A 17,872-nucleotide genomic window follows, 5' to 3' on the forward strand; every position below is an offset into this window, starting at 1 on the left:
CACCTGTAGACGGTCTAGAACCTCCTCATTTGCACCTGCCAGAAGACCGTTACAATAATCAAGTCTGCTTATGACCAGAGCTTGAACTAAGGTTTTCCTATGGGAGTCCGGTAGAAAAGGAAAAATCCTGCGGAGCAGACCAATCGCATGGAAACAGGATCCCACAGTGATGTTAACATTATGCTTCATGGTCAGCTCCGGCTCCAATGTGACTCCCAAATTCTTGATTACTGTTTTGGGCTCAGGAACTGGGCCCAAGTCTGAAGGCCACCAGTCGGGGGACCATTGAATCCTAGCCTCCCCGAAGAGCATCACCTCCGTCTTTCCAACGTTACATTGAAGGAGGTTGGAGGACATCCACCTAGCAACTGCCTTCATCCCATCGGAAAAAGATTGTATTATTTCCGGGGAGAGATGTTTAAAAGGGAAGAGCAGCTGCGTGTCGTCAGCGTAGGACACTGGATAGAACCCAAAAGCTCTAGTAACATCTGCCAGGGGAGCCACATAGGTATTAAATAAAGTCGGGCTCAAGCAAGAGCCCTGTGGTACTCCCTTGGTGATGTTAACCTCTTCCGACCTAAACTCACCCATGCTGACAGATTGGGTGCGGTTGGAGAGGAAGCTCTTGATCCAGTCCAGTGCCCTGCCGCCGATTCCACTCCTGGACAGTCGTTCGATCAGAATGGTGTGGGAAATCGTATCGAACGCTGCCGATAAGTCTAGCAGCACCAGGACAACAGAGTAGCCCCTGTCCTGGTACAGCCGCAGATCGTCCGTTACCGACAGCAAGGCCGTTTCTGTGCTGAATTTTGGCCTAAAGCCTGACTGTGATCGGTCAAGGCTACCAGACTGTTCCAAGTAGGTGGATAGGTGCTTGTTGGTGTGTTTTTCAATAATTTTCCCTAAGAATGGTAGGAGGGAGATAGGCCTCAGGTTAGACATGTTGGTCCAAGGAACAGATGAATTCTTCCTAATAGGTCTAACTAGGGCTTTTTTCCAGCACTGTGGGACAACTCCAGATGTAAGTGAGAGGTTCACCAGTTTCTGAACATCAGGGCCTAGTGTACTCCCTAGTGGGCCCATAAGTCTGGCTGGAAGCAAGTCCGCGGGACTTCCACTTTTGATGTCCGTAAACAGTCTCTCAACCTCTGCTAACGATATCTCAGGGAAATCATTGAAAGAATAGATATTAGTAAATACAGTCTGTACCAGAGTAGGGTTATCCTGGCTACTTATGCCAGAACTATATGCCTCTATTTTATTGTAGATGGCATCGATTTTGTCAGTGAAGAAGCAGGAGATGCTGTCACAAAGCTGTTGTGAGGCCATGTCTGCACTTTCACACGCTTTGGGTTTCAGAAATGTTGTAACAATCTGATAAAGAGTTTTTGAGTCATTGCCGGCTGCTTCTAACTGGGCAGTGACATGGTTTTTCCGTGCAGATCTTATGGCTTTATGATAAGTACTAAGATTTGTTTTGTATTTGATTTTGTCTTCCTCCAAGGAGGTTTTTCTCCAAGTTTTCTCCGCCTTTCTAACTAAGCATTTGAGATTACGCAGTTCCTCTGACTACCAGACCTCTTGCTTCCTGGCTAGACTAATTTTAAAAGTCTTCATCGGGGCAATTTGTTGTACCACGGCAGTGACTGCAGAATCCCAAGTAGAGAGGGCAGTATTAATGTCATCTGTACAGAGAATAGGGGGAGAGAGATATTTCTGCGCAAAATCAGTGTTGGTTATTTTGTGCCACTGTCTGCGTTTAGGAGGAATTTGTATGTGGGAGATAGATCGGTAGTCATTTATCGGCATAGAGAACTCAAGTACAAAGTGGTCTGTCCAAGGATATTGTTTGGGTGCACAACATTTAATACCCGGGAAGTTGGATATTATCAGGTCCAGGGTGTGTCCTGCCAGATGTGTAGGTCCATGGTTACATTGCTTTAATCCTAGAAGAGACATGTCAGTTAGAAAAGATTGTGCATCACTGTTGGCCTCTTCTTCACTATGAATATTAAAGTCCCCGAGCAACAGGAAATCTTTATCTTGACACACATGGGGGGCTAGTGCTTCCATTAGCTGTTTGGACACATTTTTTAAAGGGCCCGGTGGACGATAAACCAAGGCTCCTTTCCTACTATGTTTAGTGGAGGAGCCAATCCTAAAAATCATCATTTCTAAGTCTGAATTACAACACTGATCAATGACCGAAACAGAAATCTCATTTTTGAAAACAATTGCTATTCCCCCACCGATTTTTTTGGGTCGATCTAATCTGATAATCTTGTAACCCTCGGGTATTCCAAGGGTAATAGCGGGGGTGGTATGGGGCTTCAGCCATGTTTCTGTTAAAAAGCAGAGATCTGCTTGTTGGGAAGAGATTAGGTCCCAAACCTCAAAGGAGTGTTTAACCAAGGATCTAACATTACACAACAGAATCCTTCCCTCCTGTGTCGATACTTTAGGAGTATTACAGGGACGCTGTTCGAAGGAATGTTTAACTGTCTGAAATTGTGTATAGCACGATCTGCATGAGAAAGGTCCTTCGGGGAAACAGAAAAATGGTAGCTTACAGTCAGGAGTTAACACAGTAGGGCGTAGGCGCAGTAAGGCCTGCGAGGAGTAAGACCGTCTATGTACCTTAGTAGACTTATATGGAACGTCCATAGCCCCTAGCCACGTCCTGTCGCGGACGGGCGCAGACGGGCTTCTCTCTGGCGCGTCTCAGGCGCTTCGCTGCGCGCGACCGCTGCGCGCTTACTGTGACGAGGGGGCTAAATACCCTCAGGTACAGCAACTAGAGCGCTGACCGCTCTGTCAATGCGGAAGTGCGGAAGTGACCTGGCTCTGCCTGATCAAATGCTCGTGAGGTAACATTAGACTACCCCTGTCTTTATGCTTGTAAGTGTTGGAAGTTTTTAGGTGTTATGTTATATATTTTTAACCCATATCTGCAACTTTTCCAGTTCAGAGCTCAAAATCTAGTGCATTTCTGGACGAAGGAGGCAATTTTTTTCACTGGGTCCAATGCTACGCTAATCATGGAATTCAGAGTGTCATTTAATTTTTCTTGAATTTAAATAATTTGACCAAACATTTAATAGCATGTGAGCGTAATGGAACCTGAAGAAAAAAGTAAACATATTGATGTTAATTAACACTTGTTGGTCCCAATCTGACAGTATTAGAATTCAGCGCCACTGTGTTCTAGGACATGACAATCTAAATGTTTTGTTCACTAAGCCAGATACTAGTTGAGTTTTGTGGGGAGCCTATTAAAATACGTGTAGACAGAGTATGAATGTTTATGAGACGAATATCAGCTGTATTACTGGAAGAATTGATAAAGTTTGATGGAATCTGAAGTCGACCTGAGTGCTCAAACACCAATGCGATAAGATGGCTACAAGTGGGTCCAGAATTTCGCAGCCAGAATGCAGTTCAGATTGCCAAAAAATGCATCAACTACCGACCTTTGGCAGGAACTCCACTGGCTCAAGGTGGAGAAGAGAATACACTCGAAAAGCTTGAGCTACATGTATAGAGAAAGATCAGGAATGAGCCCAAGATATCTTCAAGAATTTGCTAGGCCTTACCATCCGTCCCGTCTACTACAGTCTGGTAGACTTTCCCTGTGTGTGGTTCCCAGAGTGAAACTCACACGCTATGGGGACGCTCCTTTATATATTAAGGCCACAAGATGTGGAACACCTTCCCAGAATCGTAAAGGAACTGCACTTCATTGACTACCTTTAGAAAACAGCTTAAGACATGGCTTTTCTGAGTAAAAGACCTACTGTTTTGAGTTAAAGTGATCAGGAGAAGGCTCAACCTGTTGTGCTAGCAGACAGGAAACCCCAAGTAGATAGCTGTGCACTTTATAAAACTGCCTAATAATAAGTATTAATTGTTAATGTAAATCTTATGAAATACATCCCCAAAGTCTCCTTATCATAAGGAATGCATTTCCGTACTCTGATTTATTTGAAACTTTTGACTCAACCAGCATTTTCCTCCTGTAGCAGCATGTGACAGTAATTTCCATGGTGCATTTTCGAGTTGCAGTAGCACTTTGCAATTGGTTGCTTGCAACCGAGTCACCAAGTAAAACCAATCCTGTATGCGTTAGACTACCATTTTGGCAAGGCCCCATGAACGTATAAACCAAAGGCTCATTTGTACACGTATGTAGAAAGGATATAAAAGTGAAAAACTGTTGATGGTCTTCCCTCCACTTGAAGCCCCATTCAAGCAGATTTTGATTTTTTTTCTATTGTCTGTCTTGAGACTCGTTAACGCGCCTTTACGTCATCCTACTAAATTAATAATAATAAGCCAACAAGGGATTTGGGTATACCACCAATTGGAAAATCGAGAATGGAGGAGGGAAGCTGTAGGTATTCAAGGGGGGCACAAGGTAGGAGACCGCCAATAGAACTTCCGCCGGAAGCTGCACCTTTTGTGGTGGTTCTCACTGGGGTACCTGAGTTGTCTGAGAATAAGCGGGAAGGTTTCTTCCAATTGAAGAATAAGGTAATGCATTGGTTGACTATATATAGGCTAATCGCTAGTCACATTAATGGCGACATAGTTCATGTACGCCGCCTTCAGTGGTTAGGAGGAAGACCTAAAGATATCGGGGGAGATGTGGTTGTAGTCAACTTCAGGGACCAGAATGCAGTTCGTTATATACTAAACTGGCAACAGGGCAATGCCAACAACAGAATCATCCCCCGCCCATTAACATATTTTTATCCGAGATCTGCAGTTTTCCCACCACAAACATTACATAGCGATGCCATCTCCACTAATCATTTTTTAAATATGGAGAATACCAGCAATCCCCCTTATATGTACTATTCAATTCCAGCTCCCGACACACCTGGGTGGGACACCATACCCTCCAGGTTTAACCCAATAGCACATAGCAGGTTGAATTACCTATTGCCACTTACACCATTAGAGACATCAAATAGGTATGACATATTTAGTGGACTGGAAGAATGTGATTGAAGACTACTGAAAAGAGGGGAGGGGAGAGGAGGTGCAATTACCCCTAGTTCAGACGGATCAGAGGCGGATGATGGGCAAGGAGTCCCTAAGGTAGATACTCTAATTACTGCAATTAGTTCATCAGTAGAAATGTTAAACCCAGCCTACTATCCCCGGTGTGATCCCGGAATTCCGGATCCAAAAAATGACACTATTAGAGCGGGAGAGATAGCGAACGCCACTCCCAATCATTACATTGAAAATGACCACCAATTAAACTGCCTAGATGAGAAAAAATTGCTTGATTTAATCAATAACGTTGTTAGCAATAGGGTAACACGGATTGCCTTACCTAACATTTGTACAGATAATGTAAACTCAACTGGTAGTATGATTGAGGAAAGAGAAATACTGATTAAAGGAGCGCAGGTTAGAAGCCAGAACGAGCCGGGGTACACTGTTCTCCTAGGGGAAGATCGCATGTGCGACAATAGGGTCCAAAACCTAATACAAACACATAAGGGAGGTCAGTATGTGGTATCCTGGAACGTGGCAGGTCTTAAGAGTAAGCTGGCGTCCAGGGACTGGGCCACTTTTATAGATAACTACATGATAATAGCCATGCAGGAAACTTGGGCTGTTGAACCACAATACAGACCCGGGTATCTCCACTTTGCGATAGCGGCAACACACCCAAGCAAAGGAAGACCAGTGGGGGGCTTGACCACTTGGGTCAAGCAGGACGATAGATATATAACAACTCAACTTGAAACCAATTCTAGGGATATATTGGCGGTTAAGTTGAAATCCCCTTTTTTTGGTGAACTAATGGTTTTTAACGTTTATGCTAGGGGGAAACCAGGGGGGAAAACGTCAGAGGTAGTTGAGGCACTGGGACAGTATGTCAGAACCTGCAGAGGAGGTGCCAATCTACTCATATGTGGAGATTTTAATTGCTCCTTTGAGCCTCTGGATCACAGTGACCTAGAGCTCTCGGAGGATGAAGACACCTGTTGGCAAATTCCCCCATTAAATTTACCCCCAATTAAAAGGTGGACCCAAGCAGCGCTTCAACTTAAGTCCTTTACCCTTGAATGTGGGCTCAGAGCAGTAAATGGGAGAACGCTAGGGGACAAGCAGGGTAATCCAACATTTAATAATGGCTTGAGTTCAAGCAGAATAGATTATATAATAGTGAATCTTGAACTCTGGTCCTCTGTCTGCGACATGTCCATAATTCAACGACCTGAGAGTGATCATAACCCGCTTAGTCTTGAGATACTGCTCCTTAAGGGACAAGGAACAACGAAAGATGACACAACAGACGATATTGCTATGACTAACGATACAAGGCGATTAAGATGGGCTGAGTGTTTGGGTGATCCACATTCTATTAATGAAATGGAGGTTTTGGTCAAAGAAGCAACTGCAGAAATACAGGGACAGTTATCCTATGAAGATTACGACATCAGTGTAGTTCAGATTCACTCGACTCTTTTTTTTAAATTAGGTAAATTTTTTAGCATTCAAAAGAAGAATCATTCTGGTAAAGGAAGACGGAAACCCGAGTCATGGTATGACAAAAATTGTAGGTCAGCGTATAAATCTTTAGCCCTAGCAGTACGCTCAACTGATAGGGAGACCATACAGGGAGCTAGGAAACATTATAAAAGGACGCAACTTGAAGCAAAAAAAGCATGGGACAATAAATATTGGGAAGAACTATTAGAAGCAAGCAAGTCCAGAGATATGACGGGTTTCTGGCACTTGGTGAGGTGGGGTAAAGGGAATCTAAAACCACAGCCCGAAAACCATGTCCCTCCTGAACGCTGGACAAAGTATTTCAGGACCCAGTTTGCCAATGATAATTGCTTCCCACTAACTGCTGTGGACCCAATCATTCGTCCGTTATCCAAAAGCACACTCATGTTTACTAGGAAAGAAGTTGACTATGCCCTTAATTTAATCCCCAAAGGCAGAGCCCCAGGCCTAGACAAAATTCCAGCTGATCTCTTTTTACACAATAGAGAAGTCTGGGTCCCGTACATTGAGCTGTTGGCAAATGCCATCGCAAGAGGCACTGCCTTGCCGGACACATGGCGGGGAGCAGAAACCATACCTATTTACAAAAAGGGGGACCGCACAGATCCAGCCAATTATAGGCCGATAAGCCTAATAGCTTGTATCCAAAAAGTTGTGGCCAGAATGATACTTCTTAGGATCCAGAACTGGATGGAGGAATCAGGGGTCATGTCCAAGTTACAGGCTGGCTTCCGACCCTCCACCAGCACAGTGGATCAAGTTTTTAGATTTTCCACAATTTACTGGAAATGGGTGATTCTGGGGGGCGGCACACTCTATGCAGCCTTTGTTGATTTGAAGGCTGCATTCGACCTCGTCCCACGAGATAGGCTGTGGCGTGCGCTTTATGAACAAGGTATGCCCCCTGAACTGCTCACAGTCTTGATCAAATTGCACGATGATAACTACGCGCAGGTGAGATGGGGTACCCAGAGCCAGGTGACCGACAGATTCCCAAGGGCAAGAGGTGTCCGACAAGGATGTGTTTTGGCACCCACATTATTTATTCTATACATAAACCGGGTCATAGAATATTATAGGGACTCTCATACAGATGCTCCTAAACAGAATGGTATCACGGTTCCCTTGTTAATGTTTGCCGATGATACTCTTCTAGAATCCAAGACCCAGGAAGGGCTTCAGAAATCAATCGGCTGCTTCGAAAAATTCTGTAATGACCATGGGTTATCTGTAAATGTATCCAAGACCAAATTTATCGTTATGCATAAGCATAGGAACATCAGGGGCAGAGTTTTCATGAACGGGGAACTCTTAGAACAGATGAACAGCTTTAGCTATCTGGGCATAATACTAGGTTCTAGGCTTCAGTGGAAGCCACACATGTCATATCTAACCTCCAAGCATGCACAGTTGGCTGGTGTTCTACTAAGAGAGTTCAAGTCCTCAGCCACTAAACCACTGGCCCAGTACTTAAAATCTATGATACAAAAGTTAGATCATCCATGCTATATGGAGCAGAACTCTGGGGGGTCTCTGATATAACGGGCTTGCAAATGGCACATAACAAATTTCTTCGCTGCATAACAGGGCTCCCACACTCTACACCTCTCGTACCATTACGCTTGGATCTGGGGAGTAATAGCATACAGGACATTTGCAGGTTCAGACCAATTGCATATTGGAGGAGATTGTGGGTGACGCCTGAACTCTCTCATTATGCGTCAGCATTGCTGGAAACGCGAAACTTGGATACAGGGGGTAAACTCTTATGGTTCAGGAAGGTTAAATCTTTATTCAAGGCCATAGGTATGGGGGATTTTTGGGACAATCCCCAGGAGAGTATATTCCCCTCAAAAACTAAGCTAAGAGAAGCGTACTGGGCGAAGATATCCCAAGAGGTGTTTCAGTCACACACCGATCCTACGCTTACCAGGGCATTTTTGGAGCTGAAACATATTCCCCTGTATGAGAGATATTGGGATCTTATCACACTGCCATTTGACAGGAAACTGTTTCATCAGTTCAGGGTTGGGACCCTCCCACTCAACACGGTTACCTGCAAATGGTAAACAAGCAAAAATGATCACACGTGCCCTTTCTGTATATCACACACGGAAAGCATAGCTCATGTCCTGTTTGAATGCCCAGAGTATAAAGCTCCTCGCCACAAATGGATTAGGACGATCTGTATCCAAAAGGGGATTCAGACTGGGACAGCAGCACTGAGGATATTTCAAACAGACTGTTCCGACGCTTTGGTGATCGCGCTTGCAAAATTTCTAAAGTGGATGTGGTCAATCCGTAGTGGTAAATTGAAAGCATTGCAGCTCTTATAAATCTATCGTGGTATAAATGTGGAATATCTTTTTAATCAATTTTAAATGTCTTTTATTTAAACACACTATTTATGTTTTTATTGGTCGAGACGAAATACCCTGTTTGTGGAAATTACAATCTGTAGATCCTAAAGATGTACTTCCCTGTAAATATTAATGTAATGAAATGTATATTTTAAACTTTGTGTCTTTTGTGACTCAAAAGTCGAAATAAAGACTAATTTGATTGATTGTATTAAGTAAGTGAGTGGGGACGTGCAGTATAGCGCCAAGAGCTGTTAGCTGCTCCTCCATTAGGTGCTATTTTCAACTTGCATACGCTTGTCATACGTTGTGTTCACTCAACCCATTTCCTCATGGTGGTTTATTCAGGAGCTTTGTGCCGGGTGTTTGGACCTGTTAGTTACTTTGGAAGTTCAAATTGTCTGTATATTGGAAGTGTGTTTTGGGCAGGGAGGAGGGGACTTGGAAAGGAAAGACGGGATAATGAGAGGGAACGTTCGCCTATACTGAAACATTTTGGTTATAGCTGGCTTTTGTTCGCTATGCTTAAAAGTAGGTTCAGAGGCAAGTATGTATTCCTGACCTGGTGTGGGACGCTCATCAGTTCAATTATGCATTTCTTGGTTTGGTCTTTCAGGCCTCCCTTTGATTTGTGCTTCTGATAGCAGATTTCCAGACTGCCTCAGCCTAGTTTATGTGGGAATAAGACCAATGTGTCAGCAAGCTTGGTTCAAGCCCTGGTTTGGTGCTTGGGTAAAACAAACATGTTTGTTATGATAGCAGTCACTAATTCAAGTCGTAGGACGATTCAAAGGCATAAACGGGATCTCAAAGAGAGCTGGACTGTGTCATGTGAGACATCAGCTTAATGTGTTGCTTTTAACACTAAAGGGAGTGATTCACAGACCGTTTCAGACTGTTTTCGTGAGATGGAAACTTTTAAGTGATCTTCCTTCATTTCTTTTCTCTTTTTATTTTTTTATGATATTTTTAATAATCTGCCTTTCTGATGACAGGTTATTTAGATCAAATGCTGCATTGAAAAGATGTCTCATGAAATTTGGCTGCAATCACAAATTTTCCCAGACGCATGTAATTTTTTTTTATATACCGTGAATTACAAAATGGGAGCTTACAAGTCTGTTAACAATCCACCTCTCTTGAAAACTCCCTGCGCATTTTTAGGTCAAGCATTCGAGACCTCTTGTATATTCTTTAGTATATACTTTAGTATATACTCATATGTGTATGTACTTTGTGGGTTCTGGAGATCAGCCCTAGGACTTGTCTGCTTCCGCTTAGTTACTTTTTTCTGTTCAACTGTCTCTATTTACCTTACTTGATAGGAAACGACCAGCAGAGGTCAGTAAGATAACGGAATCACTTTGGCACTCTCTAGATTCCAGTCCATAGTAATTGTCTTTCACGAGCATCCGTAGACAACAATATTTTTTTTCAAATGTTGTATTTTCAGTGATATGACCACCAAAGGCCCTGCTTTTATATTAAAAACATAGCTTTGGCCTATACCATTTCCAACTGAAAGGCAATATTTCTCTCCATGTGTTCCCATACCTGGCGTGTCATGCAGTTTGGTGCTTACTTTCCCTCCATGTTAAAGAGCAGTAGATGTTTCGGTACCCAGGCTAATGTACTGCATAGCTAAATGCATATAGGGTCCCAAAGGCGAGACCAATTGCATTGCAAATGCTTGTTCCTCTTTGTTAACTCCGCACCTTGTCATTTTGTTTTCATTCGAAAAATGTAATGCAGTTTTAATTTTTTACTTTAAATGCGACTCTTAATTTGGGCCTCTTGTAACACAAAACCTCTGGGAGTACAAAAAAAAAATATGGAAATAAGCTTTATGACTTGGGCCCAGAGTGTAATAGGACTACAAATGCCGATATGTAGTTATGCTTTGATATAATAGGCATCCAGATCCCGAACGTGTGCATCTGCTTGGCCCCCTAATGACAATTCCTCAGTGGATTATTTGGAAGGTGATGAGACGAAGGGGAGTCACAGGGGCAGCACAACTCTTAGTACAGTGAAATAACATGTTCTGGTATTGGCAGTGATTTAAATGGGCCGGTACTGTCCGGTACAGAGAACCAGCACTTTTTTATTTGGAGATGAAGAGTATCTTCACTTCTCAAGAGAAATGCTATTCTTTTATTTGGAGAGTCCCGGAACTTCTCAAAAACAAGCAGGTACTCTGGTACAGAGTATCAGCACTTCTATTTTTCAATTTAAAGCACTGGGCATTGGAGCTGCGTATGTAGCATGAGAGGGCAGTCTCGACTCCACCAGCCAAGTCCATACGAAGGCTACGAGTATGTATATTTTACTTTTGTAGTACTCCTTGCTGCTGACTTTTGAATGCCAAGAGCAATCCGGCTTTACTCATTGCGTACTCCTGGAATTCAGCAGTAAACTAGATGTACCACAATAGCTAGTCACAGCAAAATCTTTGTGACTCAGTTCTTGTATCTTTACTGTCTGTCTGTGTAAATAATTCAGATTTGTGTGACACAGGTGAGTAGGCAGCTAGTAGTCTACTAGCACGGCATTTAAAAGAAGATGAACCATAAAATGTGTGGTAAATGGGTAATTAGGATGGCTTAACATGTTTAGCATACCAACCAGTGTATCAGAAACTGCTTAAAATGTCAACATTAATGTAACATATGTATGCTTTGCTATTTGTAGTACTGTGCTTATTTTATTTATTAGAAAAGCAATTATAAATATTTCTTCTTCCCAACCTGTTCTCTTGTTCTCTTAGTGTTTAACGGTCAAATATATATATATATATATATATATATATATATATATATATATATATATATATATATATATATATATATATTTTGTTTATGAGGCAAAAGCAGATTTCCTAGATGTTTCAGCTTTTTGTTGCTTTGGCACAGTGCTACTTCAGCTGGTGAAATGCACTACAACGGTGTATCAGAGTGTTGGTTTGGCTTGCCAGCCAAGGTGCCCCCTTCTGCCTTTGCTTCGACAAAAGCAGTGTATGTTGTCACATCTCTTAGTAGCATACCTGGGTATACTTTTTCCATTTATGCCAATGATTGCATCAACATGTTGGAATAAGAGCCGTTACCATCTAGAAGCTATAACACCCCAGCCTGTTTCTGAATGATGATTTTCTGCTTCACTGACTGTGCACTAGTGTGCACAATATACAAATTCACATGTTTCACCAGGAGTGCCCACAGGATGTTTAAGTGTACAGACAGCAATTACTGGGTTGCCCGTGTGTAGGATGTGTTGGACTTGATGGGCCTTGATACCGCCTTGTCTCCATTTGTTAATGCCCATAAGGACTGGGCCTTTTACTCCTCATGTTACACAATCTGCTCTATCTTGGCTGTGAGCACTATTTTTCTTTAAATTTATTTGCAGCGTGGTCCCCTTTCACTTTAGCGGCCACGCTTCTTTAATTTGCATAGGGCGCGGTCTGCTCTCACTTTAGCCGCTGCACTTGTTTATTTAATTAATTTGCAGTGCAGTCCGATCACTTTAGCGGCCACACTTGTATATTTATTTCATTTGCATCCCCCTCACGTGTGCGCTTCTGCCTCCCTACGCCCCTGAATTAAGTGTCCAGAACAATACTGCACAAGCTCCGCCTCAGCAACTGAGCTGACCCTGAGACTCGAATCTCGGTTCCCTATCTCCAAAGTCGTCAGCTCTGGCCGTATTGTACTCAGTGAAGGCTTTTTTGTACGGTTTTCAACTTTAGTATTTGTGGCCTGTCTTTGCGAACTACCCAAAAGGTTTTCTATGATGCCTAACAATATCAGTTTGCAAGCGCATGTGCCAGAGAACACACTCTTATCGTAAATCCCTCTTTGTTTAATTCATTAATTGTTTTCCACAAAGCATTAGTCTCAGAACTAAAATATAAATTTGAGTCAGCAGGACACACAGCCTTCTCTTTTGGTGGACCTCATCTGTGACGCCGGATCACGCTGGCCTCCGCAGTCTCAAGAGCTTAAGCATTCAAATGACAGGGCAAAGGCACTTCTTTGCAAACACAGTTTTAAGGGATTCTGCATTCTCACCTCTCATTCCGTTTTCCCTGGCAAATGCCAGCTGAACTATTTCTTATACAGCACTTGGAAACTGATTAAAAAGCATATAAAACGTCCATATAAAGTAATACTCGCATAATTGCGGTGCAGTGAAATAAGAGATAGGGCGAGCAACAAAGCCATCTGCCAACGACACAAAAAAAAACATTTCTAATACAATAGGTCTCACATTTACGTGACTTTAAGCTATTGGCATTGTAAATGACAATGCCTTTTATTTATGTTTTAAAAACAAAAACAAAAAAAGGCATTGTCCATGCACAATGTCAATATCTCATAACATGCGTAAATACGTGACCTATTGCATTGCAAATGCTTGCTTCAATGGGAGCCTGCGCTCTTGTTCAGAACACATGCTCCCAATTAAGTCAATGTGAGTCCGACCGAACAATGTTGGGAAGCATTGTAATCGGTCATCCGGACTCGCAGGATCTGATTCGCTTGGAAGCGAGTCTGGTACCGATTAGTTTGGGACAGTTTCCTAATGGCATCTTAATCAGGCCTTAAGTTGGAGAAAAAGGAGAGAGGCCTCAGTGCCAACTCCAGGAATGTAGGAAATATTAAAACAAGCCAGCTGTTGTGCCTTGAACGTGGTGTGCTCGCGGCTCACGCGCGTCCCGGGCCTTCGCTCGAGCAGGACTGGTAAACAAAGCACGCGCATGACAACAAGCAGGGGCGGCACGAGCCACATACCGGGCGTTCTCCAGTACAAACCGCACTTTGTGTTCTGTAAGCCAGGCGCTTCACGCATGTCAGTGCGCGGCTGACTGAATGAATGTGGGTGACGTTGCAACCGGAGAGGCCTAGTGAAAAGCGGGCTTCAAAGCTTTTCCATAAATATGATCATATGGCATTAACCGAGCCCAAGGGATCACCGAGGGTGCTTTTAACTGCACTCACGTTGCACGAAATAGGAAAGAAAATTGGTAAAGGCTTGTGAGGTTTAAATGAGAGAATTAAAAACTTTATAGAAAAGCGACATTCCATAGTCGTGCGACCTTAACATCCTAACAACACAAAGTACCTAGCGACAAGTGCGTGATTTGATTACTTATTTTGTAAGTTTTACATAAAGTTTAACACGAGCACCATTTAGTTACATTATGCAATGCCACATTCATTCATATTTTATTTTAGCACGAAGATTAAGTGATGTGCCCAGAATCACATGAAGTTAGAATGTAGCATGCCGTAAATGCTGTGGCTGGCTGGACCTTTCCACGGTGTACAGTGAGACGGCATCACAGGTCCGTAACAGAGTTAAACAGGATCTTTAAATGCAGAACTTTCAAGCCAGGCACAAACTACATTGCACCTAATGTCTGCTCACCGCTACTTCAGGCAAACATTTCGAGCAGTCAGGGCGGGGCTGGAGGGCAGCGGCTGTGTGTCCTTGGCTCTGGCAAGGCAGGGAGAGGCTGCATGAGGTTCCTGACGAGTTTGTTGAAGAAAGGAGCATTTGAAGACAGGAGGGGAATGGGGGGGCAGCGGACGAGCGAGAAGGCATCGGACTGGGAGGGGGGTCGAAGGGACGGGGAGAAATTGCCTCGGCCAAAACTGAAACAAGCTTGTTTCAAAGTAAAAGAAACAAGCCAATACATGAACCCACCCACCCGCCCTAGCTCCTAGAAACAAATGGCGGCCGCAAACATCCTGGGGAAAAAAAAATAAGACAACACCCACCGCTGCATGACGTTCGCAAAGGGGCGGACCGAGAAAAAATCACCGGAACGCCCACGAATCTACTCCGATCATTACTGACAGATCTCTCTTCCAATGGCTAGCCTCCATTTATAGAGCTAGCCAATGGAAGAGAGAGGCAGGTGAAAGCCCCTTACTGCAAAACATAAAATTTCGCCTGCGCGACACTGCTTGCGCAGTGAACGCCAGGCGAAACCTAAAAATGGTGTCTCATCGAAACCAGAAGCACTCCGTGATGGGAAAGTCCAACGAAGGAGCGGTGCACTCCATTATTCCAGTTAGGAAACTGAAGGCTTAAGTGGACTGTCTACTAAACAACACCCATTAAGCCAATTTGCTTATTCTGGTAATTTTATTTCTCCTAGAAGGAGAAAACGTGATTGACTAGCTCCAAAGGTTTTTGAAGAATGGTATGTTTTTAGGAGACGCTGCAAGTGCAGTGAGGACATTTGGGCTGCTGTGACTAGATGGAAAATTCATGGCTAAGACAGACTGTAGTGGAGAGGGGCATGTTAATTAAGTGGTAACTGAAAAGAACAGCATAGTTCACTTGAGAACTAGTGCACTTATTGTCGCGGACTTGAATTAGAAACAGGAGACAACCGTCATGACTTACTTACTTAGAAAGGAATTTGTAAGTTTCAATATTGTAGCCTTGATATTGTATCCTACAAGACTCAGGACTGCCCATGCTCACAAAGTAATAATAATAAATAATAATAATCCACATTTGTAAAGCGCACAATCACCCGTAAGGGTCTCTAGGCGCTGGGGGCCGTCGGGAAGATTAAGCAAGCTATTGCCCAGAGTCACATGGTGCTGGGCTAACCTGCCGCCGGAGCCGGGGATCGAACCGTGATCCCCAGATTCCAGCGTCAGTCGCCCTGGCCGCGGCGCAACTACCTACCCTGTGGTAACGCACGTAGTAGGTGCTCAGATCATTTATAGAACCTTAAGAAAGTGGATAGTCGCGTGGCTGAGGGTCTGGGAGTTAGGTTCAGAGAGAAGGGTGGGCAATTCTTTTCTTTGGGTGGCAGACATCCAGAATGGAAAACTGAATGGGCGTTAAGATGCAGGGGTTCACTTTATAATTATATTATGATTGTGATGTGAAGCCTTTTTAATTTTTCAACTGTCTCTGTCTCATCCTTCAGGAGCCTTGAGGCATAATGATCTATTGGAGGAAGGGCTGACATTTTTTTGGTCCAAGTATAGATTGGAGTTTGGTGCCCAAAGTTCTCTTCCATCATTAGTTGCTTGTGCTGCTTGTTGTTTCCCTTTTACGTATTCTACATACATTTAGTGGAGTATTTTGATGTTAAATCATACCACTAACTCATGTATGTTTACTTCCTTTAAAAAAGTAACATTGTATATACTGCAGGTATAAAGTAGCACCATTAGTAGCTTTGATTACTTTTTTTGCTGTTGTCAAACAGCTGTACACTCAAAACGTCTGTATTTAGATTGGGTCCTAGCAAGTTGATATCGACCCATGACATTCATAGCTACTACATGGGAGGCCTCATTACATTATCAATGGACATAGCACTACACCTTCATCCCACAAAAGCTGCCTAGGAAGATCATAGCTTTCTAATAAAGAATTAGAATATTCCGTCAGCTCTGAGAATGTGCCTACACTGGGAGACATGCTGATGGAAGAGACCACTATAGAATCATTCACTTTCTTGTCAAAAGGCTGATTGTGTACTTGAAAATGTTTCCTACATCAGCCGCTAAAAGTCCCTGAAATATACAAGTCCTGAAAAACTTGACTTTCTGTTTGTTTTTAATAGATCTTTAAATTGTTCAGAGTCTGAACATTGTGTAGTCTACGACAGTTTTGACTGTGTTTTAAAGTAGGAGCCTTATCGCTCTGTCTGATTTACAATATAGCAGCTTTATGCTTTAATTGCTCATTAGACCTCTGTGGTGAAACTGCAAATGAACATCAACATACAGCTGCTGCTGTTGGAATCATGTGCTTTGGTCACCACACAGAACTTGTTGTCACATGGCCGAGGAAGATATTTGTGAATTGATAGAAATTGTGTCCTCATTTTAGCATCTGAGGCACCTGCTTTAACATTCTAAAAGAAAATCATGAGAGAAAATAGTTTTCTCTTAAACATGGTACATCTAATCCCAGCTGAGGTTCAGCATTTTTGACTGGGTAAAAATCATCATAGAACATACTGAAATGCCTAAAACTTGTGTTATACAACTAACCAATTAATTATACAGTCACTAAAACCTGTTATCACAGTATATTGTAGTTCCTTTTTGTCACCTTCAAAACCAGGCATTCCTACAGTCCATTTCAATGGAACATAAATTGCAGAGCGTTAGCACCAAACAAATCCATTAGGTATACTTCTTATACACTTAGGCATAGTCCTATGAAAATACACCACCTAACAGTTTTGTGACTTTTAACCAAATTTTAAGAGTCCAATTTACAATAGCAATACAAGCCAAGGGGAGGGCATTTTCAGGGAGTTATGAAGCTGGGAGGATTAGGGCAAAGAGGTATACCTTCAACAGATTTTCCAAATGAGCACCATACTGGGCAGCGTGCTGCTGAAGCAAGGTACTTTCTTTCACCAACTCTGTCTGGATTGCCTCTCCTTTCCTTAGTAACGAATGTGGAGTCCTCCTGGAATATGTCTGCATCAGAAGTATGTGGTGGCCAAGTTTGTGGAAAAAATTCTGAGACAAAGAAGGAAAGGATTAATTTATATTAAAATGTTTATTAGATACACTGCTGTCAGAGGATATAAGATTTAAACAGTCAATGACAGTGAATAATGGCATGCAGGCAATTGACACACGATAAAAAGCATGACAAAGGCAATGATTAGTGTTTTATCTAGTACATCAGCAGTAACTGATTCTGCAATTGTAAAGGTTACATTATTTCTTGAAGACCTATCTTTTGTAACTATCTAAAATGTGGATAATCATTGTGGCCATTAATCTACTACAGGATTCTTCAGCCCTGGAAGAGCCAGGATATTTGACACTACTTAATTGTGAGTGGAGTTTCCACACAAGTGGTGAACCCAGGCCTTACTTTGAGGTAATGTCTTACTCTGAGGTAAGAGCAGAGAACTTTGAGAAGGATCCTTGGAAAAAAGTAATGTCATCCCACCTTAGTTACTATTTGTTACAGAGATC

The 17,872-nt window shown here is 42.8% G+C and overlaps 1 protein-coding gene across 1 annotated transcript in view; it reads right to left on the reverse strand.

Moving 5' to 3' along the window:
- SYNE2 (spectrin repeat containing nuclear envelope protein 2) overlaps window positions 1–17,872 on the reverse strand; it is a 1,843,566-nt gene that overhangs the window by 460,415 nt on the left and 1,365,279 nt on the right. The window contains exon 110 of the mRNA XM_078660317.1: window positions 17,231–17,404. Within this exon, the coding sequence (XP_078516443.1) occupies window positions 17,231–17,404 (174 nt within the window). The remainder of the gene's footprint in view (window positions 1–17,230; window positions 17,405–17,872) is intronic.

The sequence above is a fragment of the Lissotriton helveticus genome, chromosome 9 (assembly GCF_964261635.1).
Source record: "Lissotriton helveticus chromosome 9, aLisHel1.1, whole genome shotgun sequence".
Lineage (NCBI taxonomy): Eukaryota > Metazoa > Chordata > Amphibia > Caudata > Salamandridae > Lissotriton > Lissotriton helveticus.